Consider the following 25,562-nt stretch of genomic DNA (forward strand, 5'->3'; position numbering starts at 1 on the left):
GCTTTTTTTTGTCGTGGAGAACCAGGAGTTTTCCAATGCATCGATTGGCGTTTAGTTTCGGGATCGTAAGTAAAAAACCACGATTCATAGCAAGTAATAACATTTTGTAAGAAGGTGGGATCACTTTCAATGTTTTCCAGGATGTCAGAACAAATCATTCTTCGGCGTTCCTTCTGTTCAATTGTGAGACACTTTGGAACCATTTTTGAACACACTTTGTTCATGTTGAAACTTTCATGAAGAATCTGCCTAACACTTTCCTTGTCAACTCCTGTTAACTCAGACACTGCTCTGATTGTTAAACGGCGATCTTGTCGAACAAGTTTACTGATTTTTTCAATGTTTGCATCAGTTTTTGCTGACAATGGTCTGCCAGTGTGAGTGTCATCACTGGTGTCTTCGTGGCCATCTTTAAATCGTTTAAACCACTCAAACACATGTGTTCGCGATAAACAATCATCGCCGTACACTTGTTGTAACATTACAAACGTTTCACTTGCAGATTTTCCTAGTTTGAAACAAAATTTGATGTTAACACGCTGTTCTTTCTGTACACTCAACATTTTCCGACGCACAGACAAAACGTCAACTACTTAAAACAGACGCCACGGGCAGACTGAGTGCAGGAGGCAGATGAAACTCGAGCAGTAGGCGGAGCGAGAGTCACGTGACAGGCCACGCGACTTTCAGCCTTATTGCATTCGTTTTATTGTTTCACCAGTACTAGTCCGGTTTTTTTCTAGCCACACCTCGTATTCTAGAACATTATTTGTAGGTGCTCCTTAGTTGAAAATCTCAAATGCAGCCCGTGTTTAATTGATTCAGTTGTGTTAAAGACCAGTAATCTTGTTTCAAAGTACAAAAAATAATGTATGTGGTACTTTGTGTTGAATACTAGTGCAAATATCAAAGTGAAATAAAGAAATACATGATAACTCATGAATTTTAAAAACCATGTAAACTAGGCACATAATATGTCTTGCAACATTTATTATTTCTCTTCTATTATTCAAAACAGACAAAGCTTCTGACATAGGACACATTGCTTCATAAGCATCTACAATGAGGTGACAAAAGTCACGGTATAGTGATATGCACATATCTAGATGGGGGTAGTATTGCATACACAAGATGTAAAAGGGTGGCGATTTGGGCGGAGCTGTCATTTGTACTCAGGTGATTCATGTGAATTGTTTTCCAACATGATTATGGCTGCATGATGGGAGTTAACAGGCTTTGAATGTGGAATGGTAGTTGCAGCTAGACACATGGGACATTCCAATTCGGAAGTCATTAGGGAATTTAATACTCTGAGATCCAGAATGTCAAGAGTGTGCCAAAGAGTACCAAATTTCAGGCATTTGCTCTCATCACGGACAGCACCGTGGCTGATGGCCTTCACTTAATGACTGAGAGCAGCGGCATTTGTGTAGAGTTGTCAGTGTTAACAGACAAGCAACATTGCGTAAAATAACTGCAGAAATCAATGTGGGTGTACAACAAACATATCCATTAGGACAGTGTGACAAAATTTGGCATTAATGGGCTATGGCAGCAGACGACTGAAGCAAGTGCCTTTGCTAACAGGACCCAGATGACTGGAAAACCATGGCCTGATCAGATGACCCCTCTATTTCAACTGGTAATAGCTGATGGTAGGGTTCGTGTGTGGCATAGACTTCATGAGGCCATGGATCCTAGCTGTCAACAAGGCACTATGCAAGTGGTGGTGGCTCCATAATGATGTGGGCTGTGTTTATATGGAATGGACTGGGTCCTGTGGTCCAACTGAAATTATCATTGACTGGAAATGGTTATTTTGGGCTGCCTGGAGATCATCTGCTGCCATTCCTAAACATGTCACCAGGCCACAATTGTTCGCGTCTAGTCTGAAGAACATTCTGGACAATTCAAGCGAATGATTTGGCCACACAGATCACTGAACATGAATACCATCAGACATTTATGGGACATGATTGAGAGAACAGTTCATGCATAAAATCTTGCACTGGCAACACTTTCGCAATTATGGACAGCTATTGGAGCAGCATGGCTCAATATTTTTTCCAGGAGACCACCAACAACTTGTTAAGTCCATGCTACATGGAGTTGCTGCACTACTCTGGGTGAAAGAAGATCTGACACGATATTAGGGGGTATCCGATGACATGTCACCTCTGTGTATATTGTATGGACAATGTCTCACACTAAAACTCTGTGAGGAAGTACACTCCTGGAAATGGAAAAAAGAACACATTGACACCGGTATGTCAGACCCACCATACTTGCTCCGGACACTGCGAGAGGGCTGTACAAGCAATGATCACACGCACGGCACAGCGGACACACCAGGAACCGTGGTGTTGGCCGTCGAATGGCGCTAGCTGCGCAGCACTTGTGCACCGCCGCCGTCAGTGTCAGCCAGTTTGCCGTGGCATACGGAGCTCCATCGCAGTCTTTAACACTGGTAGCATGCCGCGACAGCGTGGACGTGAACCGTATGTGCAGTTGACGGACTTTGAGCGAGGGCGTATAGTGGGCATGCGGGAGGCCGGGTGGACGTACCGCCGAATTGCTCAACACGTGGGGCGTGAGGTCTCCACAGTACATCGATGTTGTCGCCAGTGGTCGGCGGAAGGTGCACGTGCCCGTCGACCTGAGACCGGACCGCAGCGCAGCGACGCACGGATGCACGCCAAGACCGTAGGATCCTACGCAGTGCCGTAGGGGACCGCACCGCCACTTCCCAGCAAATTAGGGACACTGTTGCTCCTGGGGTATCGGCGAGGACCATTCGCAACCGTCTCCATGAAGCTGGGCTACGGTCCCGCACACCGTTAGACCGTCTTCCACTCACGCCCCAACATCGTGCAGCCCGCCTCCAGTGGTGTCGCGACAGGCGTGAATGGAGGGACGAATGGAGACGTGTCGTCTTCAGCGATGAGAGTCGCTTCTGCCTTGGTGCCAATGATGGTCGTATGCGTGTTTGGCGCCGTGCAGGTGAGCGCCACAATCAGGACTGCATACGACCGAGGCACACAGGGCCAACACCCGGCATCATGGTGTGGGGAGCGATCTCCTACACTGGCCGTACACCACTGGTGATCGTCGAGGGGACACTGAATAGTGCACGGTACATCCAAACCGTCATCGAACCCATCGTTCTACCATTCCTAGACCGGCAAGGGAACTTGCTGTTCCAACAGGACAATGCACGTCTGCATGTATCCCGTGCCACCCAACGTGCTCTAGAAGATGTAAGTCAACTACCCTGGCCAGCACGATCTCCGGATCTGTCCCCCATTGAGCATGTTTGGGACTGGATGAAGCGTCGTCTCACGCGGTCTGCACGTCCAGCACGAACGCTGGTCCAACTGAGGCGCCAGGTGGAAATGGCATGTCAAGCCGTTCCACAGGACTACATCCAGCATCTCTACGATCGTCTCCATGGGAGAATAGCAGCCTGCATTGCTGCGAAAGGTGGATATACACTGTACTAGTGCCGACATTGTGCATGCTCTGTTGCCTGTGTCTATGTGCCTGTGGTTCTGTCAGTGTGATCATGTGATGTATCTGACCCCAGGAATGTGTCAATAAAGTTTCCCCTTCCTGGAACAATGAATTCACGGTGTTCTTATTTCAATTTCCAGGAGTGTATTTACAATATTACAATACCCCTTTCTTTTTCTGACTGAATGCTCTGTTGTGGTATCCATTAAATCCACCCTCTACAATCTGTCTGACCTCTTTGTTGTTTGATTTTACAATCAGTTATATGAATATAGCTGATTCTCCAATCTTATTTCCGTTGCACATTTCACATGCTTGCTTGATTTATAACCAAATACCTAACAGAAGCAAGAAGAGAGTTTGATAATGGTTGTAAACTTAAGCAGCATTTCACATCATATTATAGTTTCCGTAAACGTATTTGCATATTGTCTGCATACATCCTGCTGCACAGGAAAGGGGAAAATTGTAGAAAAATTTCATGCTCTTAAGGACTGGCACCTAAATTGGAAAAGGAAACTAAACACATTACCCCACCCTTGTAACAGACTAGAGAGAGGAGAGAGAAGTGTTGCAGGTATCAGTGTTGTCATATAGCAACATGGTCAGAAATAATGATATGGTAATTAGGTCAGAAGATGATACGCTGTAACATTTAAGTTGGTCTTATGTGGCATTTATCAGTTAAATGCTGCATGGAATGCTGTAAGAGTATTCTATCCACCAGGGCAACTGGCACTCATTATCTGATTAATAATGTCTTTTAACCATTACATCTATGATGCCACATAAATTTCTATTTGTGTATGGTTATAACAGAACTACTCAGATTACATTTGATTACTGATGTCACAGTATTACCAACGATAATTATGTCACCTTGATTTTTTGTGGACTATCCAATGATCTGCATGATCAAAACTGGTAATCAAACATTTTTACTCCAGCAGCCCTTTAGGCTGAAGACACCACGTGCACTGATTGACTTTTCCCTATATGTGGATGAACTTAAATGGTTTCTATTTCAGCTATATTGCTGAATCTCTCTGATTTTTCTCTGACCTAGCCAATCACATCTTCCTCTGTAGGACCCTACATAGACCATGAAAGAAATAACTGTGTGAAACTGCTCACTCTCTCCATGAGTTACAGCACAGCCCAGGCTGAGACTATGTGTGAAACTGCTCACTCTCTCCAAGAGTTACAGCACAGCCCAGGCTGAGACTATGTTCCTCAACTTTCTAAAGATGTTCAAGATAGTTTGAAATGTCTGGATAGTGAACGAAACATGAGATTACCAAATATGTGTAACTTTGCGAATGAACTGAAAACATCCTGGATTTTCTTACAACTATCTGGGTGTTGGAAATGCAATGACTGTAAACAGTCTCACTGAAGGTTTGATGTTATCAAGCAGATTACTTTTATGTATTTCTGTAACATTTCCTCAGACTACACCTGAGGCTGCTGCTTCACCTGACAGTTTCTCCCCATTGAAAAATTGGCACCTAATTTTGTTTTGCTAAGCAAGATCTGAAAAGGATTGGCACTTGTTGCAGGGACGGGTAGTCAATGTTCAACTTAAACAAATGTATTGTATTATGCATAAACAAGGAAAAAAATCACATATTATTGTTTGTTGCATCATCAGCGATGAATCACTGGAAATAATGCTAACCATCTAGTAGTATGTGTCCAGACTGATTTAAGGTGAATCAACAGCACAAATTTAGATGCAGAAAAGGCAAATAGATTCACTGAAAGAATCCCGAGTAAACTTAATTTACCTAAGAGACATATGTATGTCTCAACAGTATGTGACTTACCATATAGGATTAAAAAAGGAGATAGAAACGATTCAAAAGAAAACGGCAGATTTCATCACAGGTTTGTGTAACCTGTGGAAGAGTGTCATGCAGCTGTTCAACCAGCTTTAGTACCAGACACTAAATAAGAGTCCTTGGGAATCAGATAGGCTTCACGTTACAAAAATCTGAGATCATACACTCCTGGAAATGGAAAAAAGAACATATTGACACCGGTGTGTCAGACCCACCATACTTGCTCCGGACACTGCGAGAGGGCTGTACAAGCAATGATCACACGCACGGCACAGCGGACACACCAGGAACCACGGTGTTGGCCGTCGAATGGCGCTAGCTGCGCAGCATTTGTGTACCGCCGCCGTCAGTGTCAGCCAGTTTGCCGTGGCATACGGAGCTCCATCGCAGTCTTTAACACTGGTAGCATGCCGCGACAGCGTGGACGTGACCCGTATGTGCAGTTGACGGACTTTGAGCGAGGGCGTATAGTGGGCATGCGGGAGGCCGGGTGGACGTACCGCCGACTTGCTCAACACGTGGGGCGTGAGGTCTCCACAGTACATCGATATTGTCGCCAGTGGTCGGCGGAAGGTGCACGTGCCCGTCGACCTGGGACCGGACCGCAGCGACGCACGGATGCACGTCAAGACCGTAGGATCCTATGCAGTGCCGTAGGGGACCGCACCGCCACTTCCCAGCAAATTAGGGACACTGTTGCTCCTGGGGTATCGGCGAGGACCATTCGCAACCGTCTCCATGAAGCTGGGCTACGGTCCCGCACACCGTCAGGCTGTCTTCCGCTCACGCCCCAACATCGTGCAGCCCGCCTCCAGTGGTGTCGCGACAGGCGTGAATGGAGGGACGAATGGAGACGTGTCGTCTTCAGCGATGAGAGTCGCTTCTGCCTTGGTGCCAATGATGGTCGTATGCGTGTTTGGCGCCGTGCAGGTGAGCGCCACAATCAGGACTGCATACGACCGAGGCACACAGGGCCAACACCCGGCATCATGGTGTGGGGAGCGATCTCCTACACTGGCCGTACACCACTGGTGATCGTCAAGGGGACACTGAATAGTGCACGGTACATCCAAACCGTCATCGAACCCATCGTTCTACCATTCCTAGACCGGCAAGGGAACTTGCTGTTCCAACAGGACAATGCACGTCCGCATGTATCCCGTGCCACCCAACGTGCTCTAGAAGGTGTAAGTCAACTACCCTGGCCAGCACGATCTCCGGATCTGTCCCCCATTGAGCATGTTTGGGACTGGATGAAGCGTCGTCTCACGCGGTCTGCACGTCCAGCACGAACGCTGGTCCAACTGAGGCGCCAGGTGGAAATGGCATGGCAAGCCGTTCCACAGGACTACATCCAGCATCTCTACGATCGTCTCCATGGGAGAATAGCAGCCTGCATTTCTGCGAAAGGTGGATATACACTGTACTAGTGCCGACATTGTGCATGCTCTGTTGCCTGTGTCTATGTGCCTGTGGTTCTGTCAGTGTGATCATGTGATGTATCTGACCCCAGGAATGTGTCAATAAAGTTTCCCCTTCCTGGGACAATGAATTCACGGTGTTCTTATTTCAATTTCCAGGAGTGTATATTCCAAGAGGAGTCAAGCAATAGATTACATTCTCTCACGACACATATTTCACAAAATGATCATGAAAGAAAAATCAGAGGAATTTTTCTTTGAAGGCAAAAATGGTACACAATGTACCCTCTACTAAGCAGGATAATATTCTTGAAGAAGATAAATGTAGATTTAAATGTCACATAGTGAATTTTTTCATACAATTATCTGATTACAGGCACAAACTGGCTAAGCACACTGTCATTAACTGCAATTAATAATGTTCTGCGACAGCAGAATGTTATATGAGACATGTCAATCATCCACAGCATTTGAAAATGGAGCCCCTAATCAAAGGCTATGTTCTTTGCTGCTGTGCACAAGACATAGGGCTTGAACTTTCTTTTCATCTTGATACATTAATATTTGAGAAAGCAGTCCATGAAATGGAAGCTAGTTTGACTTTCACAACCTTAATACACTGAAAAATAATATGATGTGCGTGCACGCCCATCCGCACGCGCACGCACACAGCACTTAATAGGGACTACCAGCATATTCAAATAGTACATTTTACCAAAAGGCAAGGAATATGTTAACTACCTTTAGAACGTCAGTATCAGAAAAAAAGGCCTTTTTCTTAGTGGATACCACAGTTATAAATTTACTAAATGAAGGCAGTACCTTCCCACTTAGGCTGTATTTATTTCGACCTCTTCTTCGTTGCACAACTTGTTTTGGCTTCACCAGTCCATACTGAGTTTTATTCTTTGGTCAACATTATATCGTTGTGCATTTCTCTTGTATTAAGTGCATCAATTATTTATCAAATAATCAAGAGCAGTACAATATGTAAAGGACAATGACCACATCTATATCATATGAATATGCTGCCATTTTCATAGATATGGCACCTTGTTCTATGTAACTATCTTTCAGTTAAGTTCACACTGTGTGTGCTCATTTCATGATGGTAATGCAGTGTGCTATTTTATACAGCTAACCACACAATAATAGCTTAACAGAGAAACTAGTTGTGGAATAAAGAAGAGATCCAAAAGTGGAAAAATGCTGACTGCATTTGTGAAAAAAAATGATGCCAAAGTGACACTACAGAGAATGTTTGCTATTATGAGCAAGACAGGACAATACATCCAATGTTCACTAGAAATCACTATGCTAGTTTCTGCGGAAGTTGTCCATTATCGTAGGTTCAATTGTGATTAAAGTTGCTTGGTTAACTTGTTAACAAGCTGAACTGCAATGCCGTGCTCCTGCAGAATCCAAAAAATACGTTTACTTAATGATAAAATCCTCTCAGTTGATGTGTGGTTTTTACCCAGTAAAACAAATGATTTTGCTTCCTAACAAAGATGGTGCTGCAGGCTAGCAACCATGTTACTAGCAAGCAAGTCAGTACTGAAGGAGATACGAAACATGTGATCTACAAAACTGTGCATCTGCGGAAAGACAATACAGTTTTGCAATTATTTAGAAGAAATAGTTGAAATGCATATTTATCACATTTCCTCTGTATGTACTACTATATTAACTAGGTTATTTCATAAACACCTCCACACAGTTCACTGGTGAGTAGGAATCTAATAACTATTGTTATGGGGCTGGCAAGGATATAAGTGCAAGTTTTTGTGCTTTTTGGTAAATTTAAAATAGCTACAGCATTTTATCATAACCTTAAGTATGTGCCAAGTCTTCAACAACAAACTTAACAATATTAACTAGGTTATTTCAAAAACACCTCCACAATGTGCAAAATTTTTGGTGAACAACGGAGTAACAATAACAGACCAATGGACAGATATGTCAGAACAATGCTACCCCAGGACAGCTTAAGATGCCCTGCATTTCATCCAGGCCACCTTATTTTGAACAGCACCACTTGATCTGGTATGTGTTCAATAGAAAGCTGTGGTGACTCAATGTACAAATAGGGATTAACATCTCCCAACTCTGTTTGTGGCACAGAATGATAAACTGTTCAGCATATCATAAGTGTGTGCCCAAACCAACAATTTCCTGGCAATTCAGAGTGTAAAGTAAGAATCTGATTTTTCTGTAGTCTCTGTCACCTCCTTGGCAGCACCTCAGTTTGTGTTTTTGAAGCTGAAAATCTTACTCAGTGTTTGATCAAGAAAAATGTACACAACTGTCCAATTTAGGTTGCAATTTTTCACACATTTTATAAGACTCGAAGTTGTATTGTTTGGACAATGACCAATTCTCTACCTCCGTGAAATTGTTAGTGCTTACTATCAGGTCAGCACTTACAAACAACAAATTGCAGTGGTAGAGTTACTCTTACGATTTCTGAAACTATAAAAAATGCCCATTAATGAAGCACGGTCCAATAATCAGTGGTAGTTCTAACCAGGCCCTAAACTAAGTAATTAAGTGTGGCAGGAAACACTGCCCATATTTACGCAAGACATCACAGTTTTCATACCATACTGGTGTTTAGTAATCTGTCAGCGTAAAGTTCACTACAGTATCTCACATAGTTCACTTGGTAATTAAAGTCATGACACTCAATAATAACTCGCTCATGTGACAATGATAGCTCAAATCACCTACCCATCACAACACAGTTCAGTCAAAATATACACTCAAAAATCACTTTAAAGTTTCTGGGCATCAACATTACTTCATTTCTGTGGCTGTAAGTACAGGTATTTCCATGAAAAAAAATTGTTCATAACAACAACATGAGCAAATATCGGGAACAAAGGTGTTACATGCTTGTTATCTCGACCAGGACCGGGTGCAGATTGACTCATTTTAAGTGACATCCAACTATTTAAAGGCTGGAGTATGAACAGACTGTTATTTTAGAAATTATACAGTCATTTAAGAAACAGCCCTGAGATAAAATTTTGCTGATTAGGATGTACCATAAATATTGACAAAATTTTGGTTTACAATGTGGTAACCTAGGAATTTAGAAAAGCCTGTGAGATCACTTTATGCATCCACATTGGGAATAACTTATAAGTACAGGTGTTGTATTGCAAATTATTTTCAATAACAGTAAATTATTCAAAATCTTAATTAGTGGCTAATTTAATTAGTGAGGGGGTCATTTGATTTTAAAAAAAATAGAAATATAGAACAAGAAAGGTACAGTACACAGTTCAGAATTTAATAAGCCTAATGGCAAAATTGGCAATAGAAATTATGATGGTATGAAACTTTAATGTCAATTATCTATACTGTTGGACTCAGAAAAGTCCAAGTTAAGTTTTCAAGTATTTAGGTACATGTCATATACATACAAAACACATAACAGTACGATAATTATTGTAATTACTGGGAAGAAAAATTATTACTCATCTGGGGTGGACGTAATCACACATGGAATAGTTCCAACTTGCTACATCACAAGAGGATTGGTTTATTGGTTTAAAGGTAGGGGGGGGGGGGGGGGGGAAGGAACCAAACTGCAAGGTCATCAGTCCCTTGTTCCCGGTAGAACAATTACCCAAGAGAAAGAAGAAAACAAGGAAGACATACGGCACAATAACAGGAGAAAGGAAGAACCAGAAGAACGACAGAAGGACAACAAATATTACAACGGGCAAAACAGGACAAGAAAACCACAGAGAGATGCAAGAACATGGAGAAGAAATTAAAAACAAGAAAGCAGAATACCATGGCTGGCTGACCATGAGAATAAAAATGGAGAAGCCAGCCACTCTGCAACAAATTAAAACCTCCACCCTAAAAGCCCTAGGGTGGAGGACACAGAAGGACAAAGGACATGCACTAAAACTCAGATCAAATGATGAAACCCACCCTCACAAATAAAACGTAAAACTAAAGCTGCTGTTGAGGCATTTTCGCCCAACACCGCAGGTAGGGTGCTGGTAAAGTTTAAAGTCCACCACAGAGCAGCTAAAAGTGGGCAGTCCAGCAAGACATGGACGACTCTCATTTGGGAGCCACAGCAACACTGAGGTGGGTCCTCGCAACGGAGGAGGTAACCATGTGTGAGCCACGTATGGCCAATGGGGAGCCGACAAAGGACAACTGATTCCCTGTGAGAAGCCTGCGGGGAAGACTTCCACACATTCACAGTCTCCTTAATGATACACAGTCTGTTGTGCATACTGTTATGCCACTCTGCCTCCCAAAGTTGAAAAACCTTGCAGCGTAAGACAGAACGCAGGTCACACACAAGATTATCAGTGGTAGAGCGACCCTGGCGGAAGCCGCCCAGACATGGAGAATTTTGGTGAGGCAGATGGGCCAATAGCTACCCACATGAAGCAATTTTTACCGGGTTTTAGCACTGCAATGATGGTGACCTCCCGCTATTGCAATGGAAAGATGCCATCGCACCAGATGCGGTTGAATATGATAAGGAGATATCGCTTGTAGTCAGACAATAGATGTTTAATCATCTGACTGTGGATCCGATCCAGTCCAGGAGCTGTGTTGGGGCAATGTGCAAGGGTGCTGAGGAGCTCCCCCTCTGTAAATGGGGCATTATAGGGTTCACTGTGGCGTGCAGTGAACGAGAGGACTTTCCTTTCCATCTGCCGTTTGAGGGTGTGAAAGGCTGGGGAGTAGTCTCCGGCACAGAGGCTTGAGTATAGTGCTCACCAAAGTGCTTGGCAATTGTGTTTGCATCGGTAGATAACATGCCACTGATGTTAATGCCAGGGACACCTGTTGGGGTCTGGTACCCAAAAAGATGTCTGATCTTCATTCAGACTTGGGAAGGTGACATATGGCACCCAATGGTAGACACGTACCTCTCTCAACACTCCTGTTTCCGTCATTTTTTAAGCTGGCAAATGCGGGAAGGAGCCGCTTAAAGGCTATGAGGTGTTTTAAGGAAGGGTGCCGCTTATGTTGCTGTAGAGCTCGCAGTCACTCTTTAATTGCCTCAGCAACTTCTGGCGACCATCAAGGGACTGTCTTTCGCCGGGGGCAACCCAGAGAATGAGAGATCGCATTTTCTGCTGCAGAAATTATCGTTTGAGTGACCTGCTCAATCACAACATCGATGGCACCATGTGGGGGAGATTCAACGGTGACAGCAGAGATGAAGGCTGCCTTGTTTAAAGCTCAACTGGGTAGGCGTACGTGGGCATGACGCCAGGGGAGTGGGGAAGTGGTCACTACCACACAGGTCGTCCTGTGCTCTCCAGTGAATAGATGGGAGAAGTCCTGGGCTGCAAATTGATAAAACAATGGTCAAGTAACTACCATGAGCCACACTGAAATGTGTGGTGGCCCCAGTATTTAAGAGGCAGAGGTCAAGTTGGGACAGTAAATTTTCGACATCTCTGCCACAGCCAGTAAGCATGGAGCTACCCCACAAGGGGTTATTTGCTGCCAGAATAATCAGTAACTATGTTAACGTAACGAGAATGGCGAGCAAGCGATATTAAGTATTGAAATTTTAACCATCCAAGTGCTTAACACAGCAAGAAATACACACAATAAATGTAAACATTTCGAAATCAAACTCGGACCACTCTGCACCACACAGTTTGCGCTTATTTAAAATAATCTGATAATCTGACAGGTTGGGTAAAACAACAATGCATTTCTCTGTAGACTAGAGGTAAAGATAAAGCTGTCATACAATACAGAGGTTGGTTTGAGCACCACAATACTTTAATAGACATTGACCTACTGAGGGAGGTATGCTGTCCTCCTCTGGCCTATGAGCTAACTGACACAACCAGTTGTAGGGGGAGCTGCAGTTTAATATGCACTCCAGACAATAGAGCACATGCATGATAAGTTAGTGATTTTCATTTATCACTTCAGCTGTATTATTACACATTCACTGTGTTACAAGAGGTTTCGTCTTTTGAATATCTACAGGTTGCCGAGATGTTCAAAGAATAAGACCAATCGAAACACAATAAATGTGTAATAATATAACTGAGGTGGTTTTTATTAATCCTAACAGTGTCGGCTGCGGTGCTCAACATGATCAAGATTAGTGATAAGCGATAAATAAAAATCCTGCGAGCAACCGGGGATAGAGTCCAAGATTTTTGAATGTGTACTCTGACACTTTACCACTGAGCAGCAAAATCAATAGAATACAGCTCATAAAAACAAACAATAACTGCCTAGGAAACCTATGCAATAACATAAAATAATGCACATATAACAGATAAAATAACATTTATGATCAGAAATAATCAGACCTACACAGGTGTTACAGCAACAATAAGCAACAAAAAAAAAATAATAATGATTGAAAGTTGCAACCTAAATCCTTGAAACTTTGTATAACACAGATTTCCACAATAAGGTTTTCAGTTATATATGGAAATCACAGTATGAATAAGTTAGAAAGATGGTAAAAAGAAGAAGAAGAAGATTAAGATAACAGAGGAGTTGTGCAAAGGAAACAAGATATCAGAGGATTTATCAAAAGAAAACAATCATACAAGATAATGTAATTTGATGTAAAAAGAAACTTTTTCTGCACTGCTAGTCTTTGTGAATTGAGACTCCTCCCTTGTCTGGAAACATTAAGCCCACCAATTTTCTTGTTGTAAAATTTCATATTTACACTGAAGAGCCAAAGAAACTGGTATACCTGCCTAATATTATGTAGGGCCCCTGCGACATGACATGGCATGGACTCGACTAATGTCTGACATAGTGCTGGAGGGAATGGACACCATGAATCCAGAGAGCTGTCCATAAATCAGTAAGAGTACAAGGAGGCTGGAGAGATATTCTGAAGAGCACATTGCAAAGCACCCCAGATACACTCAATATTTTCAGTCTGGGGAGTTTGGTGGCCAGCGGAAGTGTTTAAACTCAGAAGAGTGTTCCTGGAGCCACTCTGTAGAAATTCTGAACATGTGGGGTGTTACATTGTCCTGGTGGAATTGCCAAATCCGTCAGAAAGCACAATGGACATGAATGAATGCAGGTGATCAGACAGGATGCTTATGCACGTCACCTGCCAGAGTCGTATCCAGATGTATCAGGGGTCCCATATCACTAACTGCACATGCCCCACACCATTACAGAGCCTCCACCAGCTTGAACAGTCCCCTGTTGGCATTCAGGGTCAATGGATTCATGAGGTTGTCTCTATACCCGTACATGTCCATCTGCTCAATACAATTTGAAACAAGACTCCTCTGACCAGGCAACATGTTTCCAGTCATCAACAATCCAATGTTGGTGTTGGCAGGCCCAGGCAAGGCATAAAGCTTTGTCTCCTGCAGTCATCAAGGGCACACAAGTGGCCCTTCAGCTATGAAAGCCCATACTGATGATGTTTCATTGAATGGTTCACATGCTGACACTTGTTGATAGCCCAGCATTGAAATCTGCAGCAATTTGTGGAAGGGTTGCACTTCTGTTATGTTGAACAATTCTCTTCAGTCATCATTGGCCCTGTTCTTGCAGGATCTTTTTCTGGCTGCAGTGATGTAGGAGATTCGATGTTTTACCCGATTCCTGATATTCACAGTACACTTGTGAAATGGTCATATGGGAAAATTGCCACTTCATCACTACCTCACTACCCATTGCTCATGCGCTGACAGTGAGACCACGTTCAAACTTACTTAAATCTTGATAAACTGCCATTTTAGCAGCATGCCGACTGCAGTGCCATACTCTGCCTGTTTACATATCTCTGTATTTGAATATGCATGCCTATACCAGTTTCACTGGCACTTCAGTGTATTTGCACTATCATAAATATCACATTTCATTCACCATGTATCACAATGAAAATTGTAGTTTACAGACACTGCTCAGAAGTTATTAATTTTTGTTACTATAATGACCATAGTTGTTACACAAGCCCCTACAAGAAGACACCATTGGGGAAACTCGAGGAAGTCAATGATCAGTTTGACCACTTGATATTTGTTAGGGACTGTGGGTGTGAATCGTCTCTTACTTTATACTACAGAAAGAAAACAATCTTTTAGCCTGTATGAATCATAGATGAAAACTGTTTCACATCAACAGCAATAACCACAAGAAAATCATAATGGATGAAACAACAGAATGTTAACCCACTTACTTAATTTCTTAGAAATATCCACTGCATCTGCTGGATTCTCAGCCATCAAAAAATTCTGCACAGTAACTCCACTGTTTTGCAACAGTACTTTGCTCTGGTATTCCATAAGATTCAAACATCTTTGCTGGGTAGTAGAAATCTGGAAACAAAAGATTTCATATGAAAAATTACAGTGTGGAACATCTGCAAATGAATATGCATTTCTTACAGATAATATTTTATAAATTTATCTTTTTCACAAAAAGGTATTGAAGATGTTCAATTTATGTTATGTGATAATTCTGGAGAGTCGCAGTACACAAAAATACAAGATAGCGGAAACATTGCACAAATGTTCTTTTCAAATAGTCAAAAACACGGCATACAGCGTCAGAAGTGTTGCCACAGTGTGTAACAGAATTTAACAGCATGGCCACATGTCCTGATTAAACTGCAATTGAATGAGTAATAAATTATTACTTTTATCCATATCATTTTCATGTCAATGAATGATTACAAGCTGTTTGTCCTACGTACCAAACCAACAAGGTACCATCAATATGGACTACATGAGAGTGATACATCCAGACAAATAATTTACGGTGGAAGTACATCATCTATGAATGTCTTAACTGAGCACCATTAACTCATTCAGTGTATTATGAATCAAAACACATCAGCTAATAGTCAACTGAGTAATTTCTGTTGACTTTCTTATAATCAGGCAGGTACTGTTCCCCCCCCCCCCCCCTCCCCCTGGGCTCACAAGAAAACTGAGCAACAATCATTAATGCTTAGGACAAGTATAATTTACACTACATATTGCCAGCTTAAAAGCAAGATCTTGATAATGAGTAAATATTCAACACTACAGTTTTCATAAACTCAAGCTCACATGAATTCAGGACTGCAATGATTGCTAAATAAATGTAACTCTAGATACTAGCCATGGGAAGATGACATAAAAAGTGGTCTACGTGATTCTTTGCAGTTCACTGACAAGCAGCAAGACAATTGACTATCCTTCATCAGCAATAACAGATAAGTTCAAGGCAGGTAGAGATATATAGCAACTACGCTGGCTGAAGATGAACGCTGCTGGAGGTTGCGGAATCCTGACTCCACATTTGCTGAATATGTACTAAGTCATGGCCACAACTATCAGTCACAGTCATATGTCATTCACTTGGCAAAACAAAGGCCAAAAACTCTATCTGCTGGAGGTCCTGAAAATCAACCAACACCTAGCTCACAGCCCAGATCTAACCTTAAATGACCAAACACATCTTAAAATTTCCCCTCTTCTAAACTTCACACAATCCTCTCAGTTTTCCATTACTTGCCACACTGTCTGTTCCTTCACATTTCATTTCCTGTATTTATTGAAATTGCCTATGTAATCAACATGTTCTATTGTTACAATTGCTAATTCTTTCTTTTAATTGGTTTCTATATCACCTTCCATGTTAATTACCTCTTGGAGTTGCTTAATCAAATATTTTATTTTACTTGGTTCATTTATTTAAGTAAACTGTTGTTTATGCATGGTTTTCGAGTATAGCGTTAATATTTCTCCTGAATGAAATTTTCACTCTGCAGCGGAGTGTGCGCTGATATGGAAACTTCCTGGCTTTTTTTTTTGTTTCACGGGCAAGTGCTCTATCAATGAGATACTCAAGCATGACTCATGACCTGTCCTCTCATCTTTAATTCCATGAGTACCTTGTCTTCTCAACTGTTTTAATCTGCCAGGATGTTTTCAGATTTCTCCTGTTGCTCTCTTTACATTTATCTATTGTCCAACTTTTTACATCTTAAATTGAAGTGCCACAACACTGTCAAAGTGTTTATTTCTCAGTTTATGTTTGGAAACATCTTTCCAATGTTGTTTACAAACAATGTAACTTCTTTGTTGACAATAGTCAGTTGAAGTCTGATGATGACCTTATAAGCCGAAAACCAGTTAATGCGATAAATTAACCTTGTAGAACATAAGCAATACAGGGTGCTTTTTATTTATTATCACGATAGACTCACGAGAATAGATGGAACAATCAGGTAAAATGTTCATTATTATGGCCAACCCACTAATTAAGAGGTACTCAATTGTGTATACTGTTTAACCAGTCTGAATACTCATTTAAGAAGTCTTACTTATAAGATAAGTTTAATCAGACATTTCATTTAGTGTCATGACAGTTCATTGATAACTTCTTTGTGCAAAAAATCTACACAGACAGTATGTAACTCTATATGGTGTAACTCTATGGTGACAAACATAAGACACTATGCTATTTGTTGGCTGCAAACGTAAGTGCTAAGTTTTACGTAGCTGTGATGGAAGTGTCATGCCTCTCATGGTCACAATACTCACAGCATGGTCTATCTACACTGAAAAGCCAAAGAAACTGGTATACCTGCCTAATATCGTGTAGGGCCACCATCAGCATGCAGTAGCTCCGCAACGTGATGTGGCATGGACTCAACTAATGTCTGATGTAGTGCTGGAGGAAATGTACACCGTGAATCCTGCAGGGCTGTCCATAAATCCATAAGAGTACAAGGGGGTGGAGATCTCTTCTGAACAGTACGTGGTAAGGCATCCAAAATATGCTCAATAATGTTCATGTCCGGTGAGTTTGGTGGCCAGCAGAAGTGTTTAAACTCAGAAGAGTGTTTCTGGAGCCCCTCTGTAGTAGTTCTGGAGTGTGGAGTGTTGTATTGTCCTGCTGGAATTGCCCACAACTGTCGGAATGCACAATGGACAGGAATGGATGCAGGTGATCAGACAGGATGCTTAAATACATGTCACCTGTCAAGAGTCGTATTTAGATGTATCAGAGGTCCCATATCACTCCAACTGCAAATGCTCCACAGATCCTCTACCATCTTGAACAGTCCCCTGCTGACATGCACGGTCCATGGATTCATGAGGTTGTGTCTGTACCTGTACATGTTCTTCTGCTTGATGCAATTTGAAATTAGACTCATCTAACCAGGCAACACGTTTCCAGTCAACAAAAGTCCAATTTCAGTGTTGATGGGCCCAGGCAAAGCGTAAAGCTTTGTATTGTGCAGTAATCAAGAGTACACGAGTGGGCCTCTGGCTCCAAAAGCCCATATTAATGATGTTTCATTGAATGGTTCACACACTGATACTTGTTGATGGCCCAGCACTGAAATCTGCAGTAACTTGTGGAAGGGTTGATTTCCTCTCACATTGAACAATTCTCTTCAGTCGTCATTGGGCCCATTCTTATAGGACCTTTTTCCAGCCACAACAATATCGGAGAGTTGATGTTTTACCAGATTCCTTATATTCATGGTACACTTGTGAAACTGTCATACAGGAAAATCCCCACTTCATTGCTTCCTCGGTGATGCTGTGTCCCATCGCTCATATGCCAACTATAACATGTATCTGGTGACAAGTTACTTGGACAACTAACTTCCAGATGCATTCATAGTAACTGCGGGCTGTCTGTACAGTCCCTATTTTTCCCTGTATTTTCACCAGATGTTTTTTGGGGCAAATATTTCTGAAAAGAGGCCTGCCAAATAACTATAGACATAGTTGCAACTATCAGTGGAGAAACAAAAAATGGCAGTTTTGCCAGCACAACAGAAAACTGGCCTTTTCCATCAAAAGATGAGAATCTTGTTAAATAAGAAAGAGAGCTTCTCTTATCGCTACAGGAAATTGAAAAATCTAAAAGTATTTCTAGAGATGTATTATATATAACTGAACATTATTTGGAAGGCACACAAACTGAACAGATGCACCAAGATATATACAAAGTAGTATCCCATTACTGTAGGCATAATATCAGGAAAAGGAGGAGTGTCTATATAAAGTGAAACAAAGCCCCAGTCCAGAGAACTCAGTGAGGATTGCATTGAACAGCTTTCTGAATGCTGTCTTTCAGTAAAAGACTTGGAAACACACAAGATAGCATTTCTGACAGACTACAGACCACCAATAAAAAATATTTTAAACTTCATTCAGCAATTATAGAGAATACTTCTAAGATTTAATAAAAGTAAATGGGAAGTTAGTACATGTGGAGAGGTCAATATTGATTCCATATCATAGCTTTCATTGCGGACACGGACAGTTAATGATGTCAAACTCTGGCTGGATACTTCCGGCAACATTCCCAAGAAGAATAGAACTATAGTAAAACAACAATTGACTATTCATAAATCCAGCTGCCTTTTATGAATAGATGTGAGCCCTGTAATAAATGGTTTATCAGAGTGTGAAAATTTATCAGAATATTTACACTCAGTGTGTATTTTCCATATAGGTCAAACAATAATATTTTAATAACAGATCTTGACATCGTTACTGTACAGACAGCAGATAGTGGTCTGTGTACTGTAAATGCTGTATTTGAAGTTTGGTTTAGTCTACTGAGTTTTGTTTTTGGCCTTTTTTTGTGAATCATGTTGATGACACATCACCATGACGCAGAATGTGGCAGTAGGTTCACTAATAAGATACATTTATTCAGTGAAAATATGGCTAGCTGTGGGCCATTTAAATAATTGTATCTTTTACTTTAATCTTCATCTACAACAAAATTGAGTAGATGTAACCCAGCCACATAAATACTGTCTACTGAGAAATTTATTTATGGAATAGAAGTATTATTAAAATTTTCATTTTCAGCCAGCACCTTTAATTCATAAGGGGGGTGGTCACATATTTTCATGGCTTTATACTTTGCTCTTTCCTGCGCAAAACAGGTTAAATTGCAGATGGTGGAGAGGCTACTCTTCTCCCTAGTTTTATACTGATAAAAACTACTATTGTTTTTGATCAATGCCTGTTTTTTTTCAAACACACCTAATAGGGGTGTAAATGAAGTTCAAGGATGGATATCAGACATTATTATTAGTATCTCTCTGTGCAATGAATACTTTGTGCCAATGTGTGGAATTGCCCCACAAAAATATTCATATAGTGACAAAGAATGGAAGTACAAAAAGGAATCTAATACAGTATTCTGATGCTTTCATCATCAAAATTAGAAAGTGCATACAGAACAAATGTTTCTAACCTGATGTGTTTGAGAAGATTCACAAGACATGTTCAGAAAGTGAAGTGTACTGTGACCATAGGGGGCTGTGGTGTTTTTGTTCTTTGAGGGTTGGCAACACTGAGTGCTAGAGAGGGATCCCCTGACAAGAGCGATCATTGCAGGAACATGGTAGTACATAAACTCACATCGTAGTGACCAGTTGTATGAAAGATGTCGATGAGAGATCCCACTGAGTGTGAGTCACGTGCTGCGATCCATTTCCTACTCGCAGAAGGAATAACACCTACTGAAACTTTTTCACAGATGAAAATGGTTTTTGGTGAAGGTGTTGTGAATACAAAGTGTGTTTTTGGAGTTTAGAGGAGGCACAACAAATGTTTATGATGAACTGAGGTGTGGAAGACCTTCCACTTTGACTGCTGAGTTGGTGCAAAAAGTCAAGGAAACTGTTCGTCAATAATGTGCTGATTGACAGTGGATAAAATTTCTGCAATGTCTTCACAACTTCTCAGAACATTCATATGAGACAATCACAGAAATCCTGGAATACTGGAAACTGCATGTGGTGGGTCCAAAAACAGGTGACAGAGCAGCACAAGAAAACTCGGGTTAATAGTGCCCATGAGTTTCTAGAGCAGCTTGAATTGGAGGGTGAGGATTTTCTGAGCTCTATTATTTGCTTTGTTTTGTTTTAGGGCACAAAAATGATTAGGGTCATATGTGCCCATGTCAGATCCGTAGAACACGAAGACAAAAAAGGAGTTAAAACAACTACATGTTAAGCCCAATCGACGGAAGGAAAGACAGCTAAAACCAAGGAACTTTGAGAAAGGTCCATAAAATACATCATAGAGAAACAAAGGCCCTGAACTAAAGATAATGTCCCTCACCATACTGCTATGGTGGATAAAAAGTAAAACGCAGTCGACAGCCCATGTATCGCTCACTAAAATGGCAAACATACATTAGAAAGTAAGTGGTTAAAAAAAGGGCATTCTATCAGGAAATGGTGAACCACCAAAGGTTGAGGGCAATGAGCACAAAGTGGTGGGGGAGCACCACTTAACAAATGCTGATGGCTAAAAAGACAGTGACCAACATGCAACCTAGCTAAAATGATCTCATGGCGAGAGGGCCGAGAGGAGGTCGTCCAAGCCACTGGGAGAGGCTTAATTCACTGCAGCTTGTTCCCTTGAAGGGAGGACAAGTAGTGATGCCAAAGTGACACCACCTGCTGACAGATAACAACACACATATCATCAGAGGGAATGGAAGAACTAGCGGGCCGAGGTACGAGGATTGCAGCCTTGGCAGCAGCCTCATTTCTCATCAAGCTGACGTGATCAGGAACCCACATAAACATCACAGTGACTCCATCAAGAGTGAGCAAGTTACAGTTTTCCTGGACCCTTTACACTAAGAGATGGTCGGTGTACAGCATACAGACCCTCTGAAGGGCACAGAGATTCGGAGCAGATGGCTCAATTGAAAAGCCTGTGTTGTTAGATGTACTGTGTTGCATGGTACAGGGTGAAGTTCTCTGCTGTAAGTACTGAGCAGTGTTCCAGAAGCCGATACTAAAAAAATCATCTGTGGTAATGAGGAAGGCACACCCGACACCACGGTCAGTCCGAGAGCCACCAGTGTACACAAAGGTACAATAACAAAGTTACGTGAGAAGGTCGTGAAACTTATGGTGATAGAGCGAGCCTGGAGCTGTGTTCTTAGGAAGCGAATGAAGGCCAAGGTAAACACGAGCTGCCGCACAAAGCCAAGGCGGTGAAGGGTTCACACCCGTCAGGAAAGTGGCAGGTAGCATGAAGTTAAGCTGCCAGAGCAAGAGCTGAAAGCAAACTCCAGGAAGTAAAAGAGAAGAGGAACATGTCCCATACTGGTGATCAAAGGAGTCATCAAAGAAGGAGGCGTAGGATGGGTGACCGTGCATGGCAGACAAACAACGTGTGTATCTGCTGAGGAAAAAGTCACAATGGTACGACAGTGGTAGTTCGACAGCTTTGGCATACAGATTCTCAACCAGGCTAGAGTAAAACATGCCAGTAGCCAAACAGATGTCACGATGATGGTTAGTATTAAGATGCCATAAGAGAGATGGATGTGATGATGCAAAAACGAAACACCCATAGTCTAGTTTCGAATGGACATGGGACCGGTACAAAGGGAGGAGAATGGTCTGATCCACTCCCCAGGAAGTACTGCTGAGGACACATAGGACTTTGAGGGCCTGCGTACAGCGGGCGTCCAGGTAAGACACATGGAAGAACCAAGAAAGTTTCCTACCAAGCATGAGCCCCACGAATTTCATAGTTTCAACAAATGGAAGAGCAACAGGCCCAAGATGTAAAGACGGTGGAAGAAACCAATTGTGCTGCCAGAAATTCATACAAACGGTTTTGTAAGTGGAAAAGTAAAAGCCACTGTCAATGCTCCACGAGTAAAGACAACCAAGACACTGCTGAAGCCGGTGCTCAAGGAAACAAGTGCACAGAGAATTGCAATAGATCGCAAAATCATCAATGAAATGGGAGCTAGAGATGTCCAGCGCAAGACAGGCCATAATAGGGTTAATGGCAATAGCATAGAGGACAACGCTCAGGACAAAAACTGAGACAAGCCGTTTTCCTAGATAAACGTGTCCAACAAGTCAGAACCGAAACATACGTTGAAAACTCGATCTTTTAAAAATTCCTGAAGGAAGCAGGGCATGCGGCCACGGAAGCCCCACGTGTAGAGAGTACGGAGGATACAAGTTCTCCAGCAGATGTTGTAGGCTTTCTCCAAATCGAAAAACATATCCACAGTCTGGTATTTCCACAGAGAACCAACCAGTCATGACGAGGGTTGACAAAGTGACAAGATGATGAGCTGTAGAACAGCATGCTCAAAATCCACACTGTGCAGTGGTTTGTAAATTTCGAGACTCAAGCCACCATACCAACTGGGCACAAATCATATGTTCCATCACCTTGCGAACAAAGCTGGTGAGAGAAATGGGGCAATAACTAGAAGGAAGGTGTTTGCCCTTACCAGACTTATGTATGGGTATGACAGTTGCTTCATGCTAGCAACTGGGAAACTTGCCCTCTGGCCAGATGCGATTGTACGTATGAAGGAGAAAGTGCTTGTCCACAAGAGAAAGGTTCTGCAACATCTGAATGTGAACATCATCCGGCCCTGGGGTGAGGCATCAGGATGAAATGAGAGCATGATTTAGTTCCCTCATAGTAAAGGTAGCACTCACTATTATGAGAAGAGAAGGGCATCACCCAAAAGACTACCACTTGTTTCCAATGGAGGAAGGCAGGGTAATAGTGGGTGGAGCTCAAAATCTCCACACAATAGCAGCACAAGGTGTTCAAGATAGCAATAGGGTCCACTATGACATCATCTGCTACTGTCAGGCCGAAAATTGGGGAATGGACCTTGGTCCCAGAGAGCTGTCAGAAGTGGGCCCACACAACAGAAGAGGGAGGGGAACTGTTAAAAGAACTAGTAAAGTAAATCCAGCTAGCTTTATTGCTATCCCGAAGAATGTGACAACACAGTGCACGCAACTGTTTACAATGAATGCAGTATGCCTTTGTAGGATGACGGTTAAAAACACAGAGGGCACATCTCTGCACACAAATTGCATCACAGCATGCCTTAGTCCACCAACGGACCGGGACACGGCGTGGTGAAGAGGAAATGCTAGGAATGGAACATTCCACAGTGGTAAGGATAATGTTTGTAAGATATTCTATCTGGTCATTACGAATGGGGAAATGTTGGTCACCAAAGGTTCCCAAGGAGGAGTAAAGTCTCTAGCTGGCCTTAGAAAGCTGATATTTGGGTGTGCACGTACATGGGTGCTCCCGTGTTAAGGCAGACGAAGTTAAGTTGATTGAAAAGGAGAGCCAACAGGGCACCTCTCTGACAGGTTCTGTGAAAGCCCCAAAGGGGATGGTGCACATTAGTCACCAAGCACCAGAAAGGGGTGAGGGAGTTGTCGATTACACTGGAGGAAGCCAACCCTGGTGACACTGAATGACAGAGGAATGTAAACGGAACAAAGGGGAAAAGTGAAGTGAGGAAGGAAAATTTGGACTGCAACTGTTTGAAGCTAAGTAGTCAGGGATATAGGTTGACTATGAATGTCATCCCAGATGAGCTGCATGACTCTCCCTTGAGATAGAATGCTGTCCTCAGAGGGCGAAGGTCAAAGGGGACCGGGAAGAAATGTGAGGTCTCAAAGTGGTTATGAGGACACAATTTTGTTTTCTGGAGGCAGAAAACATGCGGATGCTGTGATTCAAAGAGCAGCCGTACGTCCTTTTTGTTGGATCGAAGGCCGTGAACGTTCCTTTGGAGGAGAGTCATGACGAGAAAAGGGCAGGAGCGAAAAAATGAAGGTGTGTCACCTCCACGCTGCCGAGTGCCAGCCTTCGAAAACTCACTGCTACAGGGTACAGAGGCTGAAGGATCCTGCTCCATGAGATCTACAGAGGTGTTGGCATTCTCTTTCTGTAAGTCTGTGGAGTCCAGAGCAGAAAAATGGTTGACAGCACACACCAGTGACCAGAGGTTGGCCAGGTGAGGGTATCATATGGTGACACAGTGAAAGAGGGTATCCACGTCAGTGAAGGAGAAGACCGTTTGCCTTTGTTTGATTTCTTAGAGCCTTTCCGGTTAGCAAAGGAAGACTCAGATTTTTGTTGGCAGGAGGGACATAAGAAGTCTTCGTGGGAGTATTCCATCTGTCCTCTCAAACCTGCCGGTTGTGTAGCAGGTGATTTTGCCCTGTGAGGGTGGCTTGTTGCACAGCTGGAGGAGCATCCAGGAGACAGGGATGTTACAATGACACTGGGTATTTTACAACTGTGGTGCTGAATTTGAGGTCACATGTCTGTGTGGCCATATCCTTTGTGGAGTGAGATGTAGCAAGAACAGTACTGTAAGTGCCAGATGGTAGGTCGCAGGGCTTCCAACTAGCCAATAATTTGCGAGCGACTGGGTAAGGCACTTTTTCCTTCACCCAGATCTCATGGACAGCGCGCTCATAGAGACACACAGGACAATCTCAGGAGGCGGCAGCACGGTCACCATCACAATTGATAAAGCAGGGAGAAGGAGGTGGACAATCACTATCATGAGCATCCCTACCGCAGGTTACACATTTGGCTGGGTGTCAACAGGACATTCAAGTGTGACACTGGTAGCAGTTATCCGACTGTGATAACTCCGTACCCTGCTTTGAACTTTGATGGTGAAAAATCAGTGCATGTGGGCACTACATATGCATTCGCCTTTATCGTCATCCAGTGGACGGCAGTGACACCCTGATCAGAGAAGTATGTTCAGATTTCTGCCTCAGTCAGACCATCGAGCAGCCTAGTGTAAATAACACCATGTGAAGAATTCAATGTTCGATGGGCCTCAACACAAATAGGATAGCCATGGAGGAGCAAGGCTGCGAGCAGTGGTTGTGCTTGAGAATCAGAAGTAGTCTCCAAAAGCAAAGTGCCATTGCGTAAATGAAAGCAGGATTTCACAGGGCTGGCAACTGCATCAACACCTTTCAGAATAATAA

At 42.6% G+C, this 25,562-nt stretch overlaps 1 protein-coding gene across 3 annotated transcripts in view; it reads right to left on the bottom strand.

Annotated features, from left to right (window-relative positions):
* LOC126248723 (succinate--CoA ligase [GDP-forming] subunit beta, mitochondrial) overlaps positions 1 to 25,562 on the bottom strand; it is a 93,709-nt gene that overhangs the window by 50,568 nt on the left and 17,579 nt on the right. For all 3 annotated transcript variants that reach the window (XM_049950030.1, XM_049950033.1, XM_049950031.1), the window contains exon 3: positions 14,952 to 15,090. In XM_049950030.1, coding sequence (XP_049805987.1) covers positions 14,952 to 15,090 — 139 coding nt within the window. The remainder of the gene's footprint in view (positions 1 to 14,951; positions 15,091 to 25,562) is intronic.

This window comes from Schistocerca nitens, chromosome 3 (assembly GCF_023898315.1).
Source record: "Schistocerca nitens isolate TAMUIC-IGC-003100 chromosome 3, iqSchNite1.1, whole genome shotgun sequence".
Lineage (NCBI taxonomy): Eukaryota > Metazoa > Arthropoda > Insecta > Orthoptera > Acrididae > Schistocerca > Schistocerca nitens.